Source organism: Podarcis cretensis (assembly GCF_951804945.1).
Source record: "Podarcis cretensis genome assembly, chromosome: 2".
NCBI lineage: Eukaryota > Metazoa > Chordata > Lepidosauria > Squamata > Lacertidae > Podarcis > Podarcis cretensis.
In genome coordinates this window covers 8,071,356-8,096,498 of record NC_137171.1, presented here as the reverse complement: position 1 = coordinate 8,096,498, position 25,143 = coordinate 8,071,356, and the positions used below count along the sequence as shown (strand labels likewise).

Genomic DNA, 25,143 nt, shown 5'->3' with positions numbered 1-25,143 from the left:
AAGTTGCTCTGAATAATTATATTAAGGGAGCTTTGAGTGGCTCAGAAAAAAGTTACCTGAATAATAAAATCATACATTGTGTGCCCATATGAAAAATAAAAATAAAAATAGAACATAGTAAAAACATATTAAAAAGACAGCAAACACAATAGCAGTCATACTTGGAATTTACGGAGGCGGGTGGCGCTGTGGTCTAAACCATAGAGCCTAGGGCTTGCCGATCAGAAGGTTGACAGTTCGAATCCCCGTGAGGGGGTGAGCTCCTGTTGCTCAGTCCCTGCTCCTGCCAACCTAGCAGTTCAAAAGCACGTCAAAGTGCAAGCAGATAAATAGGTACCGCTCCAGCGGGAAGGTAAATGGCGTTTCCATGCACTGCTCTGGTTTTGCCAGAAGCAGCTTAGTCATGCTGGCCACATGACCCGGAAAAACTGTCTGTGGACAAATGTCGGCTCCCTCAGCCAGTAAAGCGAGATGAGCACCGCAACCCCAGAGTCATTCGTGACTGGACTTAACTGTCAGGGATCCTTTACTTTTACCTTTAAAGGGCCTAAAGTTTGAGTCAACTATAATAATCTGCTGAATTTAAGGCAGTAAGTGAATGTACAGTGGTACCTCTGGTTACGTACTTAATTCGTTCCGGAGGTCCATTCTTACCCTGAAACTGTTCTTAACCTGAAGCACCACTTTAGCTAATGGGGCCTCCTGCTGCTGCCGCGCCGCCAGAGCATGATTTCTGTTCTTATCCTGAAGCAAAGTTCTTAACCTGAGGTAGTATCTCTGGGTTAGCGGAGTCTGTAACCTGAAGCGTATGCAACCTGAAGCGTATGTAACCCGAGGTACCACTGTACCAACATTAAGAGGCTCACTCTCTCCTGGCAAGAACAGAAGTGCTAAGTCATTTGACATAGGTGCAGGAAGCCAGAAGGGACCAGAAAACCGCCTACCCCAAATGTGGGGGCTTTTAACTACATAATCCTTGTCATGTATCCCAAGCAGAGTGCAGGTGTACTGCGGGAAAGTGCTTATAGAGAAATAGGCGCAAGGTGGTATAAGCAAGTGAACTGAGCTACATTCACATTGGAAGGCAACATTTAAAAAAAATCAGAGCCACCTAAGTCAAACTATGGCAAAAGATTACGCTCTGAGCAGAGACTGAAACCACTCTCAAAATCAATAAAGAGCTCTATACCTCAAGTGGTGGCAGTTTCCAATGCCCTCCAACGTCCATGTTACAAAAAGCTACAATGCCAAGTTAGTTCATGTTTGCAGAAGTCACTCACCAATATCCAGTATCCTATCCCCTGGCCTGTTCCATCGCCAGCCTTCCAGCTGCTGATGCTCTGTATACTGAAGTCGCCGATCATGGAACACCACTCTGAATATACTCTAGGTTAATAAGGAGATTTTCTCATTGAGTAAACAGCATATGCTGGAACTTGGAACCTTTAGACGAGCTTAGACAAATTGGTGTGGCCAGTCGGAAGATTTTCGCTTTTCTAAAGTGTAACCTTGCACCATCTCTCCACCGTGAAACTGATGGATGGTGCAAATGGAGCACACACAGGTTGGCATTTACATGTGTAGGCAGTTTACATTCAAGGTTTATTTCACAGCTAGAGGGGCATGAACCCAACAGTACTGGGGTCTGCTTGGATAGACAGTGGCTCTACCCAACTGCTGACACCAGAGATTGACTGAATTACGTTCATAGGTGTCACTAGTTACCTGACAAGCATGTTTAACCTTGTCACCAACCCAGAGCTTTTAGGAGAGGATAGATTACCGTATTTTTTGCTCTATAACACGCACCTGACCATAACATGCACATCGTTTTTAGAGGAGGAAAACAAGGGAAAAAACATTCTGAATGAAACAGTGGATGTATCATTTTTGTGCTTCATGCTGTGGCCACAGACATGTGATCTGATGGTGAATTTGGAGTGACCCAATGCAAAAATCCTGAGAATCCCTGTGGATCCATGCTTTGTAACCACGTTTTTGCACCATTGCAGCTCCAGGCAACAGTGGGTGCGTGATTTTGGGGGGGCAGGCTGTAGCCATGGACATGCTATGTGCTCTGATGGTGAATTTGGGCTGACCCAATGCAAAGATCCTGACGATCCATGTGGATCCATGTTTTGTAACCACGTTTTTGCACCATTGCAGCCCCAGGCAACAGTGGGTGCGTGATTTTGGGGGGGCAGGCTGTAGCCATGGACATGCTATGTGCTCTGATGGTGAATTTGGGCTGACCCAATGCAAAGATCCTGAGGATCCATGTGGATCCATGTTTTGTAACCACGTTTTTGCACCATTGCAGCCCCAGGCAACAGTGGGTGCGTGATTTTGGGGGGGCAGGCTGTAGCCATGGACATGCTATGTGATCTGATGGTGAATTTGGGGTGACTGAATGCAAAGATCCTGAGGATCCATGTAGATCCATGCTTTTTAACCACGTTTTTGCACCATTGCAGCCCCAGGCAACAGTGGGTGCGTGATTTTTGGGGGGCAGGCTGTAGCCATGGACATGCCATTTGATCTGATGGTGAATTTGGGCTGACCCAATGCAAAGATCCTTAGGATCCATGTGGATCCATGCTTTTTAACCACATTTTTGCACCATTGCAGCCCCAGGCAACAGTGGGTGCGTGATTTTGGGGGGGCAGGCTGTAGCCATGGACATGCTATGTGATCTGATGGTGAATTTGGGCTGACCCAATGCAAAGATCCTTAGGATCCATGTGGATCCATGCTTTTTAACCACATTTTTGCACCATTGCAGCCCCAGGCAACAGTGGGTGCGTGATTTTGGGGGGGCAGGCTGTAGCCATGGACATGCTATGTGATCTGATGGTGAATTTGGGCTGACCCAATGCAAAGATCCTGAGGATCCATGTGGATCCATGCTTTTAAACCACATTTTAAGTGGGGAGGGAAGGAAAAACACAGAAGGGACAAGGAGCAGGAGAGGGGTGTGCAGAGAAGCAGCTGGCTAAGAATGCAGGAGAGGGGTAGGGAGGAAAGGAAGGCAAAAGTTTTCCCTCACCTACCCACCCAAGCCAGCCAGCTCGCGCTCTCTGTCTCTCTCTCTCTCTCACTCCTGCATGTTTTCAGCTTTCCCCTTTGCTTGCCTGGAGGGGAGGGGCTTTCCCTGCTCTTTGTTCCGTTTGAGCAAACACAGCAAGGAAACAGAGGTGGGTGGGCAGTAAGACCCTGAGGCAGAATGCCGGAAAGCAGCCGCTTCCTCTTTTCAAGTTTCCCTTCTAGGAGACGCGCGGTTTGATTTTTGCCTGCTTTTTTTTGCCTCCCCTTGCACTATTTGGCTCCAGGGACCACACATTCGCTCAATAACACGCACAGACATTTCCCCTTCCTTTTTAGGAGAAAAAATCTGCGTGTTAATGAAGGAAAAATATGGTATTTTGGGCACTCACCTTTACAAGCTTTCCATTTAACTCAGGCAATTCCCCTATTTTCCTGTTGTCCAGCATTCTGATTTCATAGGACTGACCTGAGGAAGAAAAGATCTCTGAAGTTGCTACAAAAGAAAAATCTACTTTTCTTGAGGTCATAGTATAACAAGTTTGACTGAAAAGAAAGCATCATGGTAACTTACACACACCCCTATCCAGTGTGAGGGGAGGCATTTCAGGTGAAAAGGATATGTGCTTGTCAAAGTCCACTTTCATGTAGCCCCAGACTTAGGGACCCTTACGCCCTTGGCAAGGAGTTGTATCGCTCCCCCTTCATCCCTTCACCATAAACCTTTCCGCCGTGGTGCGACAAGCACAGGAAGGTTCTCGTGGGGAAACCCTGTTGCCCTAGCTTCTGTTAGGAACATTATTTACAGTGGTACCTCGGGATAAGAACTTAATTCGTTCTGAAGGCCCGTTCTTAACCTAAAACTGTTCTTAACCTGAAGCCACTTTAGCTAATGGGGCCTCCTGTTGCCGCTGTGCCGCCGCTGCACAATTTCTGTTCTCATCCTGAAGCAAAGTTCTTAACCCGAGGTAATTTCTGGGTTAGCGGAGTCTGTAACCTGAAGCGTATGTAACCTGAGGTTCCACTGTACTTTAATCTGGTCCTATTTTTTTTTTTTTTAAGAACTTAATCTCTGCTGAAAGAAACAAGGACTTGCTAGGCAGGTAGCATTTCATCTTCCACAACATTTCAGCTGTTTTCATTCAGGGTCTTAATTTGTGCTAACACAGCCCAAAAATTCAAATGTGCTAAATTGACAAAACCTACATAGTTTATTCCCATGATACAAATCCTGGTCCATGAATTACAGTGGTTCCTCGCAAGACGAAATTAATCCGTTCCGTGAGTCTCTTCGTCTAGCGGTTTTTTCGTCTTGCGAAGCAAGCCCATTGACGGCTTAGCGGATTAGCGGCTTTTAGCAGCTTAGCGGATAAGCAGATAAGCGGCTTAGCGGCTTAGAAAAAGGGGGGGGGGAGGGGGAAAAAAACCCCCGCAGGAACTCGCAAGACATTTTCGTCTTGCCAAGCAAGCCCATAGGAAATTCATTTTGCGAAGCACCTCCAAAATGGAAAACCCTTTCGTCTAGCGGGTTTTCCGTCTTGCGAGGCATTCGTCTTGCGGGGCACCACTGTATAGGTTTACTGAAGCGTGGCACACAAGTATTTTAATTAGATAAATAATTTGGACTTCTGTCTGCATCTTTTCCAGCTTTGGTTTCAGACTTTCAATCACTAAGCAAAAACTAGAACACTAATTTCCAACCAAGAGTTCAGAAGAAAGCTATTCACGCCCCCCACAGAGAGCACAGCAGATAGACAAGAAAGTCTAAAATAATTTGTGCTGCGAACTTGAGTGTGCACTCTGGAAAGTGAGCTAAAAGAGGCATGCAGCAAGGAAACAATATAAATGCCATGACTGGGAAAGCACCTACTCCCCACCTGATGTTCTGGCAACAGAAATGTGGCTTACCTTGATTGAGATAGGTGAGAGTTTCATCATGGAGTTTCACAGCAGGGGAAGTGGCAGCACATAAGACATACTGAAAAGGTAGGATTTTGTTCTCATTGTCAGGAGGCAAGCTGGATTCTTCTTGCTTAAAGATGGGCAGGGCAAGGACATCACTACAAGAAAATGGTTTTCGTTAAGAGTTGTTATGATATTTGGTGACTGAACAAATCCATAGATCCATAGAGCATATCAGGACATTAAAACAAAAAATTATTTCCAGGATCTTAATTGAGAGAGACAAAATATGAGAAAGAGTGTGTGTGTGTGTGTGTGTGTGTGTGTACCTACTGTTCATGTATAACCTCAGTCTAGCCAGCAATCCTTATAAGAGGTATTCGATCAGGCCGAATGGCAAACATCTCCAATGCATCATCTATAACCACTGGCCATGCTGATTGTGGCTGGTGGGTGTTCCCGAGTCCAACAGGGTACCAGTTTGGAAAAGTCTGGCATTTAGGTTTATATTAAGAATCGTTCTACTTTCATCCACAGCTCTTGCAGTAAGAACAATTTGGATTTAAAGGAAGTGTAAACAATTAGAATCACTGAACAACATCTCTCTATGTCTAAAGAGGCAAACTAGCTGTTGTCCTAACAGCAGGTCAGCCAGCCTGTTGCTTTTGAGCCTAGAGAGTGAATGCCACCTGCCTCTAAAGTTTAGATAAGGACTTTCACAAATCGAAAGAGAACCTTGCTCCTGTCCTCAAACAGCTACTGATCTAAAGCAATACTACATCATTGGTTATAGCTCAGACTGGGTAGTCCTTTTCTGGGGGGTGGGGGTGGGGGTGGGAATCTGCACAGGATCACATGCCTCACAGAAATGCCACTTTAGGAGAGGGGTCTGAGTCATCACAATATTCCTTACATAAGCTGTAAGCCTCTCCCTACCCAATGAAGGCTAACTTTACTAACAAGAGTCTGAAACAGCTTCAACTCACTGAAGTGTAAGACCTAAAACTGTAGATGGGGAGAAGATAACTAGGGAAAAACCCACTCTCCCTCTCCAGGATTTGCCTTTTAAAAACAATGGGTCTGCTGAGATTCCACTTCAGATTCACAATTAGTTCGGCACCAAAATCCTCTGAGAAGTCTTATCAGCCAGAGGTCCACAGCTAATCCATTTAAATTCTGTAGTGACCATATCCAACATCAAACAACCATGATCTTATTCTGGATATGTTCTCCTCAGTTACATGTGTTTGGGGAACTACCCTTTGAAGCCCCTCAAAAAGCGACACAGAATGCCTCGTGATATCAAATGAAGAGAGCTGACTGAAGTATCTGTATGGCCTATTCCCAGACTGCAACTGGCCTTTTCTGGAAGCTCTGTGATACTGATCCCCTTCAAATCAAGATTCAGCAATGATGAGTTTAATAAAAGAAAAAGGGAGCCAGCAGCAAGACTGAGTGGTCAGTTGTATTCCAAACTAAATGTTTACAGCAAGGGTCTACCTTTGAATAAGTTTGGATAAAGTCTTGTAAAAATAAGGGCTTAAATCCTAGAGCCTGTGAAACCAGGATGCTTGAAGAATTCAGCATTTGTGAATTCCAATACAAACAGATCCAATCCACACTTCCTAGATCAGGGGTCGGCAAGGCTTACCGGGGATGGGCTGGATCACTCCCGCGGAGTTCCTCCGTGGGCTGGACTGGTGCAGCGCAATGTTGGAAATCGCGTCTGCGCATGTCCACAGTGCTGGAAATCGCTTCTGCACATGCCCAGATGCCGAAAATCACACCTGCGCAGAAGCGATTTTCGGCGCTGCGGACATGCACAGACGTGATTTCCGGTGTCTGGGCATGCGTAGAAGCTATTTACGGAGCCATGGAAGAGAGTCCCTGTGCCAGTTTAGCAGTGTGCAAGGGCTTGCCAAGCGGGTTGCTCATGGGCCAGTTAAGTGACCCTCATGGGCCGCTTCCACCCCATGGGCCTTAGGTTGCCGACCTCTGTCCTAACTAATGCGTGATTGAGGCCATAGCTATCACTTGGATTTTGCATGTCTGAATCTTTCAGTGCTATATATATGTGTGTGTGTATTTCTAAATGCTTGTAGAAATGTGTATTTTGAAAGAAAAAGTTTAAAAATATGTACTCAAAAATATGTATTTTTTGAAGCATTAATAGATTAATATCTTTACAAATTTTAAGTGGTCTACACTATGCACAATATAAAAACTTTATCCATTTCAACAAAAATACACCCCCAATAACAGTAAAACAATACAAAACAAAAAAAGTAAATCAGAAATCCAGGTGATTCATGCACAAAAATCAGGATCTAATCTTATGGGCCAAGGAAAGCATGGACAAAAATATAAGCCTTTAAAAGGTTTCTGAGGCAACTGAGGGTTACCATTTCATTTACAGCAGAGGAAAAGGCATTCGACAGAACAGGTGCAACAGCAGAAAAGCATTTTGGGGGGTCATTGTCCTACGATACTCTGTAGGGTGCAGTGCCACAAGTAGAATTTCCCCAGATGATCCACATGATCTTACATGTCTATACAGGGGCATATACTGTACAGTCTTTCAGGTAACCTGGTTCCAAATTGTTCAGGGCTAACAACAAAACCTTGACCATGGTCTGGTAGCTGTTTGGCAGCCAGTGCAGTTCCCCCAGCAGAGGTGTAATATGTGCACGTCCAGGTGCAGATTTATAGAGGTGAAAGTGACCTGAACTGGAAACAGAATGATTTGTCTATTCCTACTGCGAAGTTTAGGCTGTCTTTTACTGGGGGGAAAGTTTCTAGCCCTTGTTTTTGCATAAATGGCTCACTAAAGTTCTTAACCCAAGGTATTATTTCTGGGTTAGCGGAGTCTGTAACCTGAAGCGTATTTAACCCGAGGTACCACTGTATAAGCTGTAACCCTCAGCTTTCTTTACATCTGACATAGAACCCTTTATGCTTAAGCACTCATTCTGCTGACAATTTAAAAACAAAAAATCCATAAAAACAAAAAAAACATCTCAGCCATGGTTTGTCTAGTAAATCACAACCATTAACAAGCACACAATCTTTCCTGTGTATAGTGAAACATGCTCGTCACAATTGCACAGGAGTGTACATCCAAGCTAATATCACCAGCTATTGTTTACCAGTGACACATAAAAACTGATGCCCAAACGAACTTTTATGTAAAAGCAAGGCAAAGTTCAGCCTCTTGCCCTATAAAACCCATAGCAGCTTCTGTTATTTAAAGATTGGTGCTACAATGCTTATGCTGCTAGGAAGTAGGGATTTAAATCCTTCCTTCCATCAGGAAGATTAGTTAAGATTACTAGGAATTCATTAACACAGATTTCCACACCATGGTAACTATGTTTTTTTACATCAATGTTCAGAACATACTTTGGAACACTCCTGCCACACGATCTATAGTGGTACAAAAAATATCTTGCCACATTTTCCAGAATTTGTCATGTTGAACAGCTGGCCCAGAATACTAGCAAAACATCAGTTTATTCAACCAAAGGAAATTGGAAAACTGTTCCATTCAGAGGGACTAGCAACAACCCCCCCCCCCAAAGCTCTAAAATGGGAAGCTTAAGAAAGCATTGCCCCCCCCTCCATTCCATTTTGTATATGTATAGGTAAAGGTAAAGGTACCCCTGCCCGTACGGGCCAGTCTTGCCAGACTCTGGGGTTGTGCGCCCATCTCACTTAAGAGGCCAGGGGCCAGCGCTGTCCGGAGACACTTCCGGGTCACGTGGCCAGCGTGACATCGCTGCTCTGGCGAGCCAGAGCCGCACACGGAAACGCCGTTTACCTTCCCGCTGGTAAGCGGTCCCTATTTATCTACTTGCACCCGGAGGTGCTTTCGAACTGCTAGGTTGGCAGGCGCTGGGACCGAGCAGCGGGAGCGCACCCCGCCGCAGGGATTCGAACCGCCGACCTTTCGATCGGCAAGTCCTAGGCGCTGAGGCTTTAACCCACAGCGCCACCTGCGTCCCTACTTGTATATGTATAGACAGATGGAAAATTTGTACTCGGGAGAAGTTGCATGGGCAAATATGCCCATGAATTACATGTACAGCAAACTGGTAACAGATTAAGTGCAGATTGGGTTGGTTGTTGTTTAGTCATTTAGTCGTGTCCGACTCTTCGTGACCCCATGGACCAGAGAACGCCAGGCACTTCTGTCCTCCACTGCCTCCCGCAGTTTGGTCAGACTCATGCTGGTAACCTCGAAAACACTGTCCAACCATCTCGTCCTCTGTTGCCCCTTTCTCCTTGTGCCCTCAATTTTTCCCAACATCAGGGTCTTTTCCAGGGAGTCTTCTCTTCTCATGAGGTGGCCAAAGTACTGGAGCCTCAGCTTCAGGATCTGTCCTTCCAGTGAGCACTCAGGGCTGATTTCCTTCAGAATGGAGAAATTGGATCTTGCAGTCCATGGGACTCTCAAGAGTCTCCTCCAGCACCATAATTCAAAAGCATCAATTCTTCGGCGATCAGCCTTCTTTATGGTCCAGCTCTCACTTCCATACATCACTACTGGGAAAACCATGGCTTTAACTATACGAACCTTTGTTGGCAAGGTGATGTCTCTACTTCTCAAGATGCTGTCTAGGCCTGTCATTGCCCTTCTCCCAAGAAGCAGGCGTCTTTTAATTTTGTGGCTGCTGTCACCATCTGCAGTGATCATGGAGCCCAAGAACGTAAAATCTCTCACTGCCTCCATTTCTTCCCCTTCTATTTGCCAGGAGGTGATGGGACCAGTGGCCATGATCTTCGGTTTTTTGATGTTGAGCTTCAGACCATATTTTGCACTCTCCTCTTTCACCCTCAATAAAAGGTTCTTTAATTCCTCCTCACTTTCTGCCATCAAGGTTTTGTCATCTGCATATCTGAGGTTGTTGATATTTCTTCCGGCAATCTTAATTCCGGCTAGGGATTCATCCAGCCCAGTCTTTCGCATGATGAATTCTGCATATAAGTTAAATAAGCAGGAAGACAAAATGCAGCCTTGTCGTACTCCTTTCCCGATTTTGAACCAATCAGTTGTTCCATATCCAGTTCTAACTGTAGCTTCTTGTCCCACATAGAGATTTCTCAGGAGACAGATGAGGTGATCAGGCGCTCCCATTTCTTTAAGAACTTGCCATAGTTTGCTGTGATTGACATAGTCAAAGGCTTTTGCATAGTCAATGAAGCAGAAGTAAATGTCTTTCTGGAACTCTCTAGCTTTCTCCATAATCCAGCGCATATTTACAATTTGGTCTCTGGTTCCTCTGCCCCTTCGAAATCCAGCTTGCACTTCTGGGAGTTCTCGGTCCACATACTGCTTAAGCCTGCCTTGTAGAATTTTAAGCATAACCTTGCTAGCGTGTGAAATGAGTGCAATTGTGCGGTAGTTGGAGCATTCTTTGGCACTGCCCTTCTTTGGGATTGGGATGTAGACTGATCTTCTCCAATCTTCTGGCCACTGCTGAGTTTTCCAAACTTGCTGGCATATTGAGTGTAGCACCTTAACAGCATCATCTTTTAAAATTTTAAATAGTTCAGCTGGAATACCATCACTTCCACTGGCCTTGTTATTTGCAGTGCTTTCTAAGGCCCATTTGACTTCACTCTCCAGGATGTCTGGCTCAAGGTCAGCAACCACACTACCTGGGGTATATGAGACATCCATTTCTTTCTGGTATAATTCCTCTGTGTATTCTTGCCACCTCTTCTTGATGTCTTCTGCTTCTGTTAGGTCCTTTCCACTTTTGTCCTTTATTATGGAAATCTTTGTACGAAATGTTCCTTTCATATCTCCAATTTTCTTGAACAGATCTCTGGTTCTTCCCATTCTATTGCTTTCCTCTATTTCTTTGCATTGCTTGTTTAAGAAGGTCTTCTTGTCTCTCCTTGCTATTCTTTGGAAATCTACATTCAATTTCCTGTATCTTTCACTATCTCCCTTGCATTTTGCTTGCCTTCTCTCCCCCACTATTTGTAAGGCCTCATTGGACAGCCACTTTGCTTTCTTGCATTTCCTTTTCATTGGGATGGTTTTCGTTGCTGCCTCCTGTATAATGTTACGAGCCTCCATCCATAGTTCTTCAGGCACTCTGTCCACCAAATCTAAATCCTTAAACCTGTTCCTCACTTCCACTGTGTATTCATAAGGGATTTGACTTAGATTGTATCTTACCGGCCCAGTGGTTTTTCCTACTTGCTTCAGTTTAACTTAGTGCAAAGACTTCTAGGGAAACAGTGATGAAGTAATATTCCCATTTCTCTAACAAGCCTGCGACCAGCATCCAAACCCAAGTTGCACTACTCGGACACTTCACACCACTGAGAGGTTTGGAGAGGGCAGGATGGTGAGAAAAAAGTCAAATGGGTTAGAATTCAGGGCCTGCCTCTCCCAATAGCCTTGTGAGACTAAAGTACACACAGCTGTGGGATACACCCCTCATTGGTAACCTTCACATTCACTATTTTCTTGACCCAGACAACATATGTTTGATGAGGTGAATGATGAAAAATGAGAAAGGTTGCTTTAAGTTTATCATTAGTAAAGGTAAAGGGACCCCTGACCATTAGGTCCAGTCGTGGACCACTTTGGGGTTGCGGCGTTCATCTCGCTTTATTGGCCGAGGGAGCCGGCGTACAGCTTCCAGGTCATGTGGCCAGCATGACTAAGCCACTTCTGGCAAACCAGAGCAGTGCACGGAAACGCCATTTACCTTCCCGCCGGAGCGGTACCTATTTATCTACTTGAGCTTTGACGTGCTTTCGAACGGCTAGGTGGGCAGGAGCTGGGACCAAGCAATGGGAGCTCACCCCGTCACGGGGATTCGAACTGCCAACCTTCTGATTGGCAAGTCCTAGGCTTTGTGGTTTAACCCATAGCACCACCCGCGTCCCAAGTTTATCATTAGAAAGACCTAATATTGCAATTGCTTCTTGTAGGAATGAAGGGTTTTTTGTATTAAGACCCATTGAAGGCCACTGTTTCCAGTATCTTGGTCCTGGTTTAAAAGACTTTGAGCACACCATGCCCAAGATGCACTGTCTCTAAATCTCTCACATACCCCCCTTACCATCCTACAGGGAAGAACTAGACTAGCAGACACACACACCATGCCCCAATTTCTAATGACAGGGTCCCAGAAACCTTTTTTCAAGGATCTCTGACATCCCACAGTTGACGATGCACTACTCATGCAGGCCTTGGTGGATTGAACCCTGGCTGCCATCTGTACCCCACCCCAAACTCCTGTAAAGCAGTGAGAATAAGACCCATCAGCTCTTACAAACTTAGGAGGGATGCTATTTTGAAATGGAATATTGACTCTTAAAAGAATGTAGTGATAAATCCAACACACACATAATCTGAGAGTCTTCAAGTCATGAAGCAAGATGCTTATTATTGGATGTAGCTGAATTTATATTGGACAGCATGAACCAAAACATAGCAGAACTGTAATTTTTACCTTACAGATCTTTGTGAATAATGGAGTTAGCAGAGGACCAGAGAAATACACCTATATGCCACATAACAGCTACCTTTGATACACATTTTGGATTCACTGCCAAACACAAGTTGGAGGTGATGCACACCAACACCCTAAATCAGCATCATGAAAAGGCTTCTCTCAAACAAACTGTGGGGTGGAGACTACTTCAAAAGGTGCTTTGCAGCTTTAAGACACACTGTTAAAGCACTTTTGCAAGTCTCCCATGTTCCTCCAACATTTAAGTGTTAAGGGGAAGTGTGGGAAGACTTCCAATGTGAGAGATTTTGTAAGGTGAGCAGCCCTGCTCACCTACCAATCATATGCCATCAAAATGATGTCATGCAATTGACAAGTAGCTGCCTGCCCGCCCACCTGTGAAATTGGGCCTGCAGAGCCAACCCCAATAGGGATCTGGCCCCTGGAGCCAAAAAGCTTCCCAATCCCTACTCTATCAGGTCCCATGTCATCAAAACCAAAGTCTATTACCCCAATTAGCTGTTCATCAGGTAACTGATCTATACATGAAGTTCAGAGATACAGTGGTACCTCGTGTTACGTACTATCCCCCTTATGAATGCTTCGGGTTATGTGCTCCGCTAACCCGGAATTAGATGCCCCTTGTTGCGAACTTTGCCCCAGGATGCGTGCGGAAGTTGCGCTCCGGCGGCACGGCAGCAGCGGCAGGCGCCATTAGCGAAAGCGCACCTCATGTTACGAGCAGTTTCCTGTTATGAAGGTATCTCCAGAACAGATTAAGTATGTAACATGAGGTACCACTGTACTTACTCCTAGAGTAAGTGTGTGTAGAATTACCGTATTTTTCCGTGTAAGTGACCTGTATACCTACTAACACACAAACAGGTTAAGAAACCAACATTCCTATGAATAAGCTCAGTTGCCAAAACACAGACTAAATAAAATGGTCTTGCAGTCAGGAGGCTTGAGAAAAATACTGGACTCTGGGGAGCTTGACACACAAATGCTCCTGCTTCCACCAGAAGTAATGGATATGTATCATCTTACTGCAGGACAAATGGCATGTGCCATAACCAGAGCACTGAATTGCTTTCCTTTCCATGCCATTCAAGGCCACCAGAGAACATGTGGAGGTAGTCATCAAGGTGGTGTGTTGGTGTTTCTCCAACACTCTCCATGGTTCACCAAAAAAGTGGGTCAATATGGGCAGCAGGGAGACTACAGGTGAAGACAAGAAGCTGATACAGAATTGTTTTCAAGGCAGGAGAGGGATGGGCTCCATTCATAAACAACTTGACTCTATCTCTACCTACAGCACATCCAAAATATGACATGAATGTTAGCTTTAAAAACATGCTTGCACAAATGCAGACGTCAGAACAACCAAGGTACATCTAGTACAATTAGTCCGTGGGCTGGTAGGGAAAGTATTCAGGAACATAAAAAAGGCAGATTTAGGTAGGTAGCAGTGTTGGTTTGACACAGTCGAAATAAATAAAAAATTTAAAAATTGTCCAATAGCACCTTTGAGACCAACTAAGTTTGTTCTGGGTATAAGCTTTCTGGGTATAAGCTTTAAGGTGCTACTGGACAATTTTTTAATAAATAAGGCAGTCATTGAAAAAAATGTTGCCTTGAATCAACTTACAAGCAGTTCAAGACCCTTGCTTCTAGTCCATCAGTAGGTCCCACTCATCTAAGCATACCGCCCAATGTCCCTATCATTTCAGCACCAAGCCACTTCTGAGATTTTCCATAGGAATCTGAGCAGCAAGGGCCAAAATACAGCCTTGAGTCTTCCTTGTCTAGTGCTGAGGACATGATAAGAGAAATTAGGGGTGGTGGTTCAATAACCCCCTCAAGCCTGGGCTAGCACCAACTACCAGAATGTATTAACCCCAGGGGAAGTTATTTTAATTTATGCCCAATGATTTTGGCAGTTTATGGTGGGATATTATGTTCTGAGTTGGTGAGTAAACAACAAACATTTGGTATATCAGGCTGCCAGTTTTGCTTGCCACACCAAATTTTGCCCACAATTTGCAAGCAGAATATACTGTTTAAGGTTTCTACAAGGCAATGCAATACAGAGGAACAAAAAATTATTTTTGATCCACGGTATTTTTCTACCTCAGCAGTTATCAAAAGGGAGAGCTCCCAGATGTCAGAAACAGACCAAACACTGGAGAAGGAACACTGGTTTTACATTAGATTAAAACTTTCCATTTAAGACAGCAATACCCCCCTTTTCCTTATAGCTAATTTTTTCTGTGCCTCAATAACATTATTTTGAGGAAGGCAGCTCCAATGCACGAACAATGACTACAGAACCAACAGCAATCTTGTCTGGGGCTTACATAACTATTCAAATCCAGCATCTGGTTAAAATGCTCTGTTCCAGAAGATTAGCATGTCTATTAGCAGCAGATCATAATTGGAAGTGGGCAATGCTATGATATCAGAGGCTTGCAAATTCAGCTGGTGAATACTTAATTCCAACTGTGTTTCCTAAATGAAGTCACAAAACAGCCAGTTCCAACACAGCATACCACAATGCTTAATTTGAAGACAAATGTGGGATTACTTCAGTTATCCATATAGAAACAATATACACGGCTACCTTCAAATTCTATCAGCTTTGGAGTGTACATAAACAGTTGCTATTTCACCTTTATTAGGGTGTGGCAGGAGTCACAAAGCAACTGGAAATCTCAACTTGTGTCACTGGGTGGTGCTCCTGAGTCACAAAAAAATGACTGGCGACCTGTTATTTTCGATCCAGATCCGTTACACCAGAAGTAGTTTAGTCATGCTGGCCACATGACCCAGAAAAGCTCTCTGTGGTCAAACATTGGCTCCCTCGGCCTGAAAGCGGAGAGGAGTGCAGACCTGATTCCTGTTAGAAGCACCATCAAGGCAGTCGTGAACCCAATGGACATGACTCAGAAGCCTGATCTAGCACTGTAACTGTTGAGCAATCTCTTATGGTACACACACACACACACAAAAAAAACCAACCTCAGTCACTAGATTGGTTGTCTATAGTAAATATGGCTCCAGGGAAGCACACGAGGATGTTCCTTTACGTTGAAAAAGAACTAGCTGGGTGTTTTTCTCTCCTCTTAGGTGTGCTACTAGCTTTCATATGTTCATGTGTAAGCCTAACTTCAAGTTACGAAAATGACCTTGGTACTAGATTAAGAATACCAGTAAATCCACACAGAGATGACAACTCAACAAAGAGACTCTTAACAACCAAGTTAGTAGGAATAGGCTTTTTAAAAACAGAACTGTGATAAGAGCACCTAAGCTAGGAAATAAAGCAGTTTTAAGTTATCAGTACTACTGTGGTTCAGTTCTATACAATTCCCATAAGGTCAGCTTCCCATGTCACCCATGTGTAATAAAAAGGTTAACCATTTGTAGGTAAGATGATAAAGGAAACCAAGTTAAGCAGCTCAAAACAACCACCACCCCCTGCAATCCAACACCCAGAATTAGCACCCTCAGTGGAAATTACTTATTAAAGAAGGCCCTTTGACCCTAACACAGTTAACTCTAGCCTCATTGAGGCCAGAGCATTGAACTACCCATTTCTTCACACTGGAATTCTGCCTGTCACCATATCCGGTTTGTGACCAGAAGAAGTTAGAAGACCTTCAGTACTCCCATACTTTTCTGAATCTTTTACAGAGATTCTGCACAGAGGGGTTTGCTCAGGTTCAGATATCAAATGCAGGAATCAAGATTCTCTGCTTTGATTTTTTAAAGAAAGCACCATGTTTTAACCTCTCATAATTCCTCGTTTTTCAAACACCAGCACAAGGCAGATAGTTTTTCAGAGGAAGGCGCTTGTACACTTTTTATAATAGCCTGCCTGTTCTTCACAGTATCTAGTCACCTCTCTTTTCTGCTTGCTATCACCGCAAACTTATCTGATCTTCCACCACCATACAACTGCCTGTCCCCAATACACAAAATTTAAAGCCAGAATAAGAAGGGAACAAGAGGCGAAACAGGACCACCCACACATCTGTCCCCTAGTAAAAGAGAAGGGAAACATTTTCAACCTGAGGGTCACAAATTCTTTGTGAGTTGTGGGAGGGGGGAGAGGATGAATACCAATGGTGAGCAGTAGGTAGCGTTCTGAATGTGACTCACCTTTATACAATAGGCTACATTTCAGCAAATGAAGTCAGACATTTCACCCCTTTACCTAGGCAAGCAAAATGCATTATCACAGTTCAATGAGCCATTCCAGTTAGGAAAAATCACTTGAAAGAAGGTGCATAGCAGGACTAGTGAGTAGTGTGGCCTGGGGGAAAGTCCCACAGATTGAACTGAGAGGTCTGAAGAAACACATTCTGGCCCTGAGCCAGGAGTCTGGCAACCCCTGCCCTAGAGATAAATATATATAGGACAGACTCACAACATGTCATATCCACAGGGCAATGAGCCCCAGAGCAAAACGCTCAATTACACAGAACAATCAATTCAAACTACATCAGGAGCACATGGAGCAATGTTAGACATAGAGATCTAGCTCTGTGGAATCAATTAACAGCTGAAATCAGATAGGTGCCTGGCGCAATCCTGTTTAGGTGCCTACCTGAAGACATTTTTGTTTAGGAAGGCTTTCACTGAGTGTAACCTAGTAATCTATAGAATATCCATTTTGTATCTGATGTTGTTTGTATGTATAATTTTGTCGTTTATAAAGCTTGCGTTTTAGTCTGTTTTTAATGTGTACACAGGCCGCCTCAATGCCTTTATGCTGTGAAATGGTTTAGGCATTTGTTTAATCAATAAAGCTCCAACCTGATGCTCTTAATTTGAGGTCCTGTCCATGCTGCAAGACATTTGCCATAGAATGACCTCTGGTGTACTCGTCAGATTCCCTTCTACACCCCTGATTTCTCAATTTCTCTTGTTATGATTGCTTGCATGGGAGCCACTGTAGCAGAGCTGAAGAGGGGAGCGGGGAGGAAGAGAAGGGAATGGCTGTTACATCTGGGAAACCCACAAAAAGGGCATGAAGCAACTGGATGGCGTCTGAGGAAAATGGAATGAAGAAGAAGAAGAGAAGAGTTTGGATTTGATATCCCGCTTTATCACTACCCAAAGGAGTCTCAAAGCGGCTAACATTCTCCTTTCCCTTCCTCCCCCACAATAAACACTCTGTGAGGTGAGTGGGGCTGAGAGACTTCAAAGAAGTGTGACTAGCCCAAGGTCACCCAGCAGCTGCATGTGGAGGAGCGAAGATGCGAACCCGGTTCCCCAGATTACAAGACTACCGCTCTTAACCACTACACCACACTGGCTCTCAAATGCTGGATTACATGGACTTTATACCCCCACTTAGGCAGATATATTTTATTCTAATAATGATTTGGTCTTCCAGTGCTCATTGAGCTGAAGCCAAAACAGCACAACTGATGCACAAGAGAAAGGCAAGGAGATGCAGGATAACCCTGAGGTTTGCAGACACCCCTGAAAATGGGGTGGAAAAATCCAAAATGGTGCAACAACTCAGTGCTGAGTGAGAGGGGGAGGGAAATGACAAGTGGGGGTGGGGGTGGAATTAAGTGGGTAGAACACTCAACAGAATCATTTCAAACTGCAACATTTCATTGCAGTACCCAAAGTCTAAGGAAAGGAAGAAAATTAAAACTTCAAAGAGTAGAGGGCAGCAGTAGTTAAGCACAAGAACACTAGCCAGCCAGATTAACAAATGCCTGCAGAAAAAGATGAGTAAAGAGACAACGAAAGATCATTGAAGAGGGTGCCAGACAAATCTCCCAGGCAAAGTGTTTCATAACCAGGGTGTGTTGAAAGATAAATGTATCTAGAAGGGCTTTTATGTTCTTACACAAGGAGATTGGCATTAAATGGGGCACAATGTAATCCCAGAACATGCAGTAAAATGCAGATAAAGGGGAGAGAGTGTAGATAACTACCATGAAGATGCTAGTATTTATATGTTCAATGTCACCTATTGCCCCTTTTAAGACTCAAAACCACCTAGATTAACAGATTGTACATTACAGAAATGTATTGCTTTCTTCCAGCAAAACAAAGCCCCAAATGCAAACCTGTCAGGCATTTGTGCCCTTAAGAAAACCCAACACATGACTCATTCTACAGACAACCACAAAATTCACTTTGTGTCAAGCTCCTCAGTCTTCATCACAGCACGCAGAATGAATCGCTGTTAAAAGGCAGCTTGCACAAGTGTTGTGCAAAACAGGGAACAACCCTCAGAATAGAGAACATTTTTCTTAAGAAGCACAGCAGATTGCACAAACAACTGATAAATAGCATACATCATTTGCAAAAGGAATACAGGCAGCATTTGAGAAATAGTTCTGTTTTTCACTGTTCCGAGAGTGCAGAAAACCAAAGTGTTGTATATCTTAATGTTTCTACAGGGGAATGTCATTCAACCCATCTAATATTCACACACACACCAATTTGTCTACTTTCATGGACTGCATAGTTGGGCTGTCATAGGTACAAGGAGAAAGTCATTTCACAAGGTCATTTTGCAAGTTTTTTTTTTTTTTGGGGGGGGGGGGAGCAAACAGAAATGCTTCCCTGCCACCCATGCCAGAAAAAGAAAAGCAGTAATGATACAGTGCAGACTTTTGAAGGCAGCTGGAGTAGTTTCAGCCACCTCCACATATGTACAATACAGTACTCCTACATCCACACAAATTCTAATTTTACTACCTCAAGCATCACTTTTAACAACAACTCAAGAGTCACAAGCAGATTTCCAGAATTCATTAAGTGCTAAGTTACTGAAAGCTAGTCCCTGGGCTTTCACCTCTTTTATTACTCAGTTAATAAAAGCAAACTCCAAAATGCCTGATTTTAAGGAATAATTACCAAGTGGCAGATGGCATGACCAAAAGCACACAACCTGCCAATGTACCTTTAGAAACAGTAACTGTGCTGTAAGTGAAATTCCAGGTTCTTCAAGGCTCAGTCCCTCCTGAGTGTGTCAGCAGGTAAAGCAACACAATTAATTGCGTTGTACCGCTGGATTATATGATTGCATCAGCATCACCAAGAGGAAATGTCACATCGGGAAATTAGTGCTCACAGTGTTGTTATTTTTAATTTCCTTTCTACAATGTTTCTTTCTCCTTTGGGCAAATCTAAATAAAAGTGCCTATGTCACTGAAGATCAGCACTGGAAAGAACCCAAAAGCTGTCTAGTGTAACCCCATGTTATGGGATAGAATTGTCTACCCATCAGCCAACTGATCTATGCAATTTCAACGGTATGCAAAAAATTAATCCTCGCCAAAACAATCAGCTGAAAAGTTGATTGCTCCTCATCCCCAACAAAGATGGAAGAGAATCTGAACACTTACTTAGCTTTCTGCTGAAACTAAACCAGAGCAGTAACTTTCAGAAAGATTTGGCTTGCCCAGTTCACATTAAGGATTCATCACAACACCACCCTTACAATGTGACAGCATACTGTAATCAATGTGTGTGTCGAAAGACCCCCTGAGTCAAATAATGCCAAACCATGGTTTCCTTTCACGGAAGCAATCCTTGATAAGCCTCAGGCTCACACACTGCCTCATCTACCCCTACACTCTCCAGTCTTGGACTTCAAAATATGGCTTAGCAGCAACTTTCTGGAAGCTAGCATTTGACTATGTTCTGGGATCCGGGCTTGTAGCAAGCACAGACCTTAGCCTGGCTGTTAATTCAAAGAGGCAAATGGTGGTTTGACACTAAATCATGATTGGAAGTCTGGAACCACTGCTCAACAGGGAAGAGACAGTGTCTGAGTTAAGGACGCCTCAGGGCTCCTTCTTGGAACCCAGGACCAAAATGGGAGGAATTCAACACCACACTGAGGCAGATGTTCTGTCAGTGCAATCAATTGCACTGAAACATTCTCCCTTCTCACCCCATGTGCTGCTCTAGGGTAGCCTTTCTCAACCTTGGGTTCCCAGATGTTGATGGAATGATCCCATCATTCATAGCCAGTAGGGGCAGCAATCAGGAATGATGGGAGTGGTAGTCCAACAGCATCTGGGAACCTAAGGTTGAGAAAGACTGCTCTAGGGGTTGTCTTCTCCCCCTCTGAGCCAACTTCAGGGAGCAAGCGGAGGGGGGGGGGAAGCCCCGTTGAACTAGCAGAAGCTGTTGTGCAGGCTTCCGCTAGTGGGACTAATTAGCTGAATCTGGCCCATTATGTTTGAACAGACTTAGTATCAGAAGGCGTTTTTAAAGACATTTTCAGTAAAGCAGTTTCCGTATTCTGCCTCCTTCAGTAAGCAGCAGTCAGGAAAGAGCTGTAAAAGTATACCTACCCAACCTATGAGGCAGCTTTATTTCTGAAGTTAAGCCAGCATACATGTAACCATTCTAAAATTGCTGACATCAATCAATCAATCAATCAGATGCAGATTGTGAAGATCACCCCCTGTTTCTATGTAGCTAACTATCAGAGCATACTCCGCTGAGGGGAGGTAGTTCTGCATCTAGAGTGACTGAACAAGAGGAATCGCATAAGGCAGACACAGGACATGAATTACCGTATTTTTTGCTCACTTTATAGACTCACTTTTTCCCTCCTAAAAAGTAAGGGGAAATGTGTGTGCGTCTTATGGAGCGAATGCAGGCTGCGCAGCTATCCCAGAACAGCAAGAGGGATTGCTGCTTTCGCTGCGCAGCGATCCCTCTTGTTGTTCTGGCTTCTGAGATTCAGAATATTTTTTTTTCTTGTTTTCCTCCTCCAAAAACTAGGTGCGTCTTATGGTACTTAGCTTCCGGGGAATCTAAAAAGCAGCCTTCACCATGTGTGGGCTTTGGGGACTCAATTCTCTTGGTACACTAATGGACCCCAGTAAAAAAAGCACTTCAGGAAAGTCCCAAATGTGCTCAGTTAGAATGAGGGCAGCTGCCCTTACATCTAATAGCTACACCTGACTACTTCTTCCCACCCACACAGAGGTAGTTATTGAAAACAAGCTTAAAGCTTCAATAATCCTTGGTCTGTACACCACATAAAAGTGGCATTGGATTCATTCTCACTGAACAGCAGATCCAGGGCACTAGTGTACAGAACTCAAAAAATGCAAAAAAAAAAAAACAACCCAAGGGATGGAGGGACTCTCCCAGGGAAGGAAGGTTGTAATGTTTGGAGATAATTTTTAGTTCAGAAAAAAAGCAAGTGAGAGGGTATCAAGAACATTATAGGAGTGTTTAAAATTATGCATGGCATAAGGAAAGTGGATAGGCAGGACTTCTCTCATAATAATAGAAGTTGGGGACACTTGATTTCAAGACAGATGCGAGGACAGATTTATTCACGTGGAAACTAACTAAACTGTGGCATTTGCTATCATAAAATACAGTGGTGGCCACTACACTGGATAGCTTTAAAAGGAGATCACGAAGGATAAGTCTATCAATGTCTACTAGTCATATCTCCCGGTATGCCTCACGGAGGACCTCAAGGTCCATAAATAGCAACACTCTAGAGGTCCTGGCCCTAAGGAAGTCAGATTGGCCTCAACCAGGGCCAGGGCCTTTTCAACACTGGTCCGGCCTGGTGGAACGCTGTGTCTCATGAGACCAGGGCCCTGCAGGATCTGATTTCTTTCCGCCTGGCCTTTGGCTTGGAATCAATCTGATTCCTTCCCTCTCTTTCTTTTTTCCTTTCTCCTTCTGTGTTGGAACTCCTATTTGGGGACTTCCCTGGCTTTTTTCTGGCCCATGTAGGACCAGTCTGGATAGTTAGCCTTGGTGAAGACTTGACGTTTTTATCCCCCAAAAAGTTTTTGATTGAGTTCCACTGAAATGAGTCTGCATTTTAATGTTTTAATGTTTTGTTTTAATTTTGTTTTTTAAGCTGTATTCTAATCAATTGCTTTTATATTTGGTGTTAGCCGCCCTGAGCCCAGTCTTGGCTGGGGAGGGCGGGGTATAAATAAAATTTATTATTATTATTATTATTATTATAGTCATTATGGTTTTTTAGCTCCAGTATTAAGAGGTTTGCCTCCAGTACCAGCAGCTGCCGATTTCAAACAGATTACCATTTCCCTCAGGTGCTGCTCATGGGTTTACCAGAGGCATCTGGCTGGCCGCTGTGATGACACCATGTTCAACTAGATAGGCCTTTCATCTGATCCAGCAGTGTTCCTATGATGTCTATGTCTACTTCCTCCATCCATTATCAAATAGCAGCAGGTGACCAACACAAAAACATGTGATCTGCCCTATCCTTCCTTTTATGAAGCAGTCTATCCAAGATGGCAGCCTGAATGGCTGCATCTTACTCGCAAGAAAGAAAAATTGTGGAAGTCAGATTCATAAAGTCGGCCATCAATACAGTATGGTTAGATGCATTCTGAAATCCAACTAGGTGTCCAACAAGTTATGCAGTGAAAGCAAGAAAGTTACATTTTGATGACATGAATGTGAACAGTTACTTTGGGAAGTAATAGTAGGCTCTACTTTACAGTTTCCTTAAAAAGCACTTGTTTTAAACAATCCTATTGCTATGAAGAAAAATCCTGGGCAAGCTGTACAAGATAATCACTCTAAATAAGGTGCAAATTTGATGTTCATTACCAAGTTTTAATTCTTGCAGTACTGATTAATGCAAGAGCAACATGTTAGGAATCAAACTATTCAGGATAAAAGTATGATCAACTCAAGATCAAGCTTAACCTTGCTATGGGATTGACACATGTCCAGCTTATTATGACAGTCTTACAATCTATGGATTTATCTATTTTACAACTTGGTAAAACTGCTTGTTTTGTGAACCCCACTTTCATTCGGCAAGCTACAGCAAGTTATGGGGATGTGTAGCCTGCATAACAGATTAATGTCCCCCCACAATTTTAGAGGAAGACATGACAACATACAGTATTTTCATAATACACCCTCCTGACAAAAGGACATCACATGGTGCAAGCAGGAAGCAGCGGCTCATAGGATACTGGACCAAAAGTAACATGAGATGCCATTTGGTTCAATTACACTCCAGGCACCAGACACAGAGGCAAAAAGTGACACATGCCAGTTCAGCCTTCCCAAATAAATATTTCAGAACTTTCGAGGAGCTCAATCAATCAGATGGATATCCTTCAAAAAAAGTCAGAGCAATTTCCCTTCCTTACCTCATGCTGTAGGCACCAGCGCCCAGCTCCTGGCCAATTCCGGAGAGGCTGGCATCGAAGTCCTGAACCAGGCCGGACTCTATAACTTCATCCGCGAGGGGCAGCTTCAGAGCCCAAGCCATCTTTGCACAGCACCTTGGGGGGCTGACTAGCCTCGGGCAGAGAGAGAAAGTGGGGGGGGGGGGCTCCTCCAGGAAGACTCACATGCACGCCAGGATGGCCCCGGGCAGCTTTCCAGGCACCATTACCTATCCCACAGAGAGCCTCCCCTTCAGACGAACACCGGCCACGTGGAGGGGAACCCCAACGGCCAAACACGCATCTTCTTGAGGGGTGGGGGGCAGCCCTGCTTAGCACCCCCCCCCCCGCCTGAACCCCTTTGGGCTGCTAGGGACCCCCCACCCCCAGGTACGTTTTCTCACGTGGGAAGGACAGAGGCAGGCAAGCAGCTTTCAGGGAGCGCGAGTGAGGGAGAGGTCTTGGCCCCCCCCCAAACTCGACCCCCCTCAGCGACCCCGACTGTGGGTAACAACAACCCGCGCCTACTCCGTGTCGCCTCACGATGACCCCCTTCCAGAGGAGGGTCTCTCTCCCCACAGCCGCCGCCGCCGCCGCCCCCACGTGGAGCCAAACACGCCGCCCGAGGACGCGGGAGAAGCCCAAGCAGCTCCCTCAGCCGGCGCTTTCCCGTGAGGCAAGCGTCCCCTCAGCCCCACACGGCGGAGCCCGGCCGCCCTCGCTCGCCCTCGCTCGCCCCCGCCGCCTAACCCGCGCGCGCGAGGAAGCTGCCCAGCCGAGCCGCGCTCGCTCCCGCCGCCGCCGCCGCCGCCAGCCCCGAGGCCTCCTCCAACATGGAGGCGGCAGGAGGGAGATAAAGAGACAGACAGAGAGAGAGAGAGAGAGAGAAAGGCAGACAACTCCGCTACACACGCAGAAGCCCGGCCGGGCAAGCGACCCGCCCCGCAGCCAACCACGGCCCTCCTCCCTGCCCACTCCTCCCCTCAGCCAATCGCAGGGCGGGAGTGAGGAGGCTTCTCTCGACCCATAGGCCGGGTCGCAGAAAGGGGCGGGGCCTCGAAGGTGGTTATTTGGGTGCCCGGCGCAGAAGCGTGGGTGAGAGGAGCGGGGCTACTCGGCGCTTGCGCGCCTTGGGATGGAGGGAGGGAGGGTGCCTAGGTGCGCGCGTGCGCGTTGGGTTCCCGCTCCCCCTGGTGGCACCCTTTAAATGCTGGAGCGGGCGAGGTGCAGCGCGGTTGTGCTGACCCGAGTCCGGGATGCGCAGGGCCTGAACCTGCTTGCGCATTTACTGGGAAGACAGCCCCATGGTGTTCATTGCGGGGTTTATTTTTTTAAATCAGAATAACAGAATTGTAAAGTTGGAAGGGATCCTGGAAGTCATCTGGGCCAACCCCCTGCAGTGCAGGAATTATAACACTTGGTCTCTCATCCAACTTGAAACCATATCAGACCCTGCTTAGCTGTGCAAATGCACTAGCAGTTTTATTGCTGCACCACTAATTATTTGCCAAGGTACACCTAAATCCACAACCTTGACCCCACTTATC

At 45.0% G+C, this 25,143-nt stretch overlaps 1 protein-coding gene across 1 annotated transcript in view; it reads right to left on the bottom strand.

Annotated features, from left to right (window-relative positions):
* Positions 1–24,306, bottom strand: part of TFCP2 (transcription factor CP2) — a 40,973-nt gene extending 16,667 nt beyond the window's left edge. The window contains exons 1-4 of the mRNA XM_079966748.1: positions 23,579–24,306; positions 4,951–5,102; positions 3,435–3,511; positions 1,281–1,386 (exon numbers count right to left, since the gene is read on the bottom strand). Coding sequence (XP_079822874.1) covers positions 1,281–1,386; positions 3,435–3,511; positions 4,951–5,102; positions 23,579–23,700 — 457 coding nt within the window. The 5' untranslated portion in view covers positions 23,701–24,306. The remainder of the gene's footprint in view (positions 1–1,280; positions 1,387–3,434; positions 3,512–4,950; positions 5,103–23,578) is intronic.
* Positions 24,307–25,143: the final 837 nt, after the last annotated feature.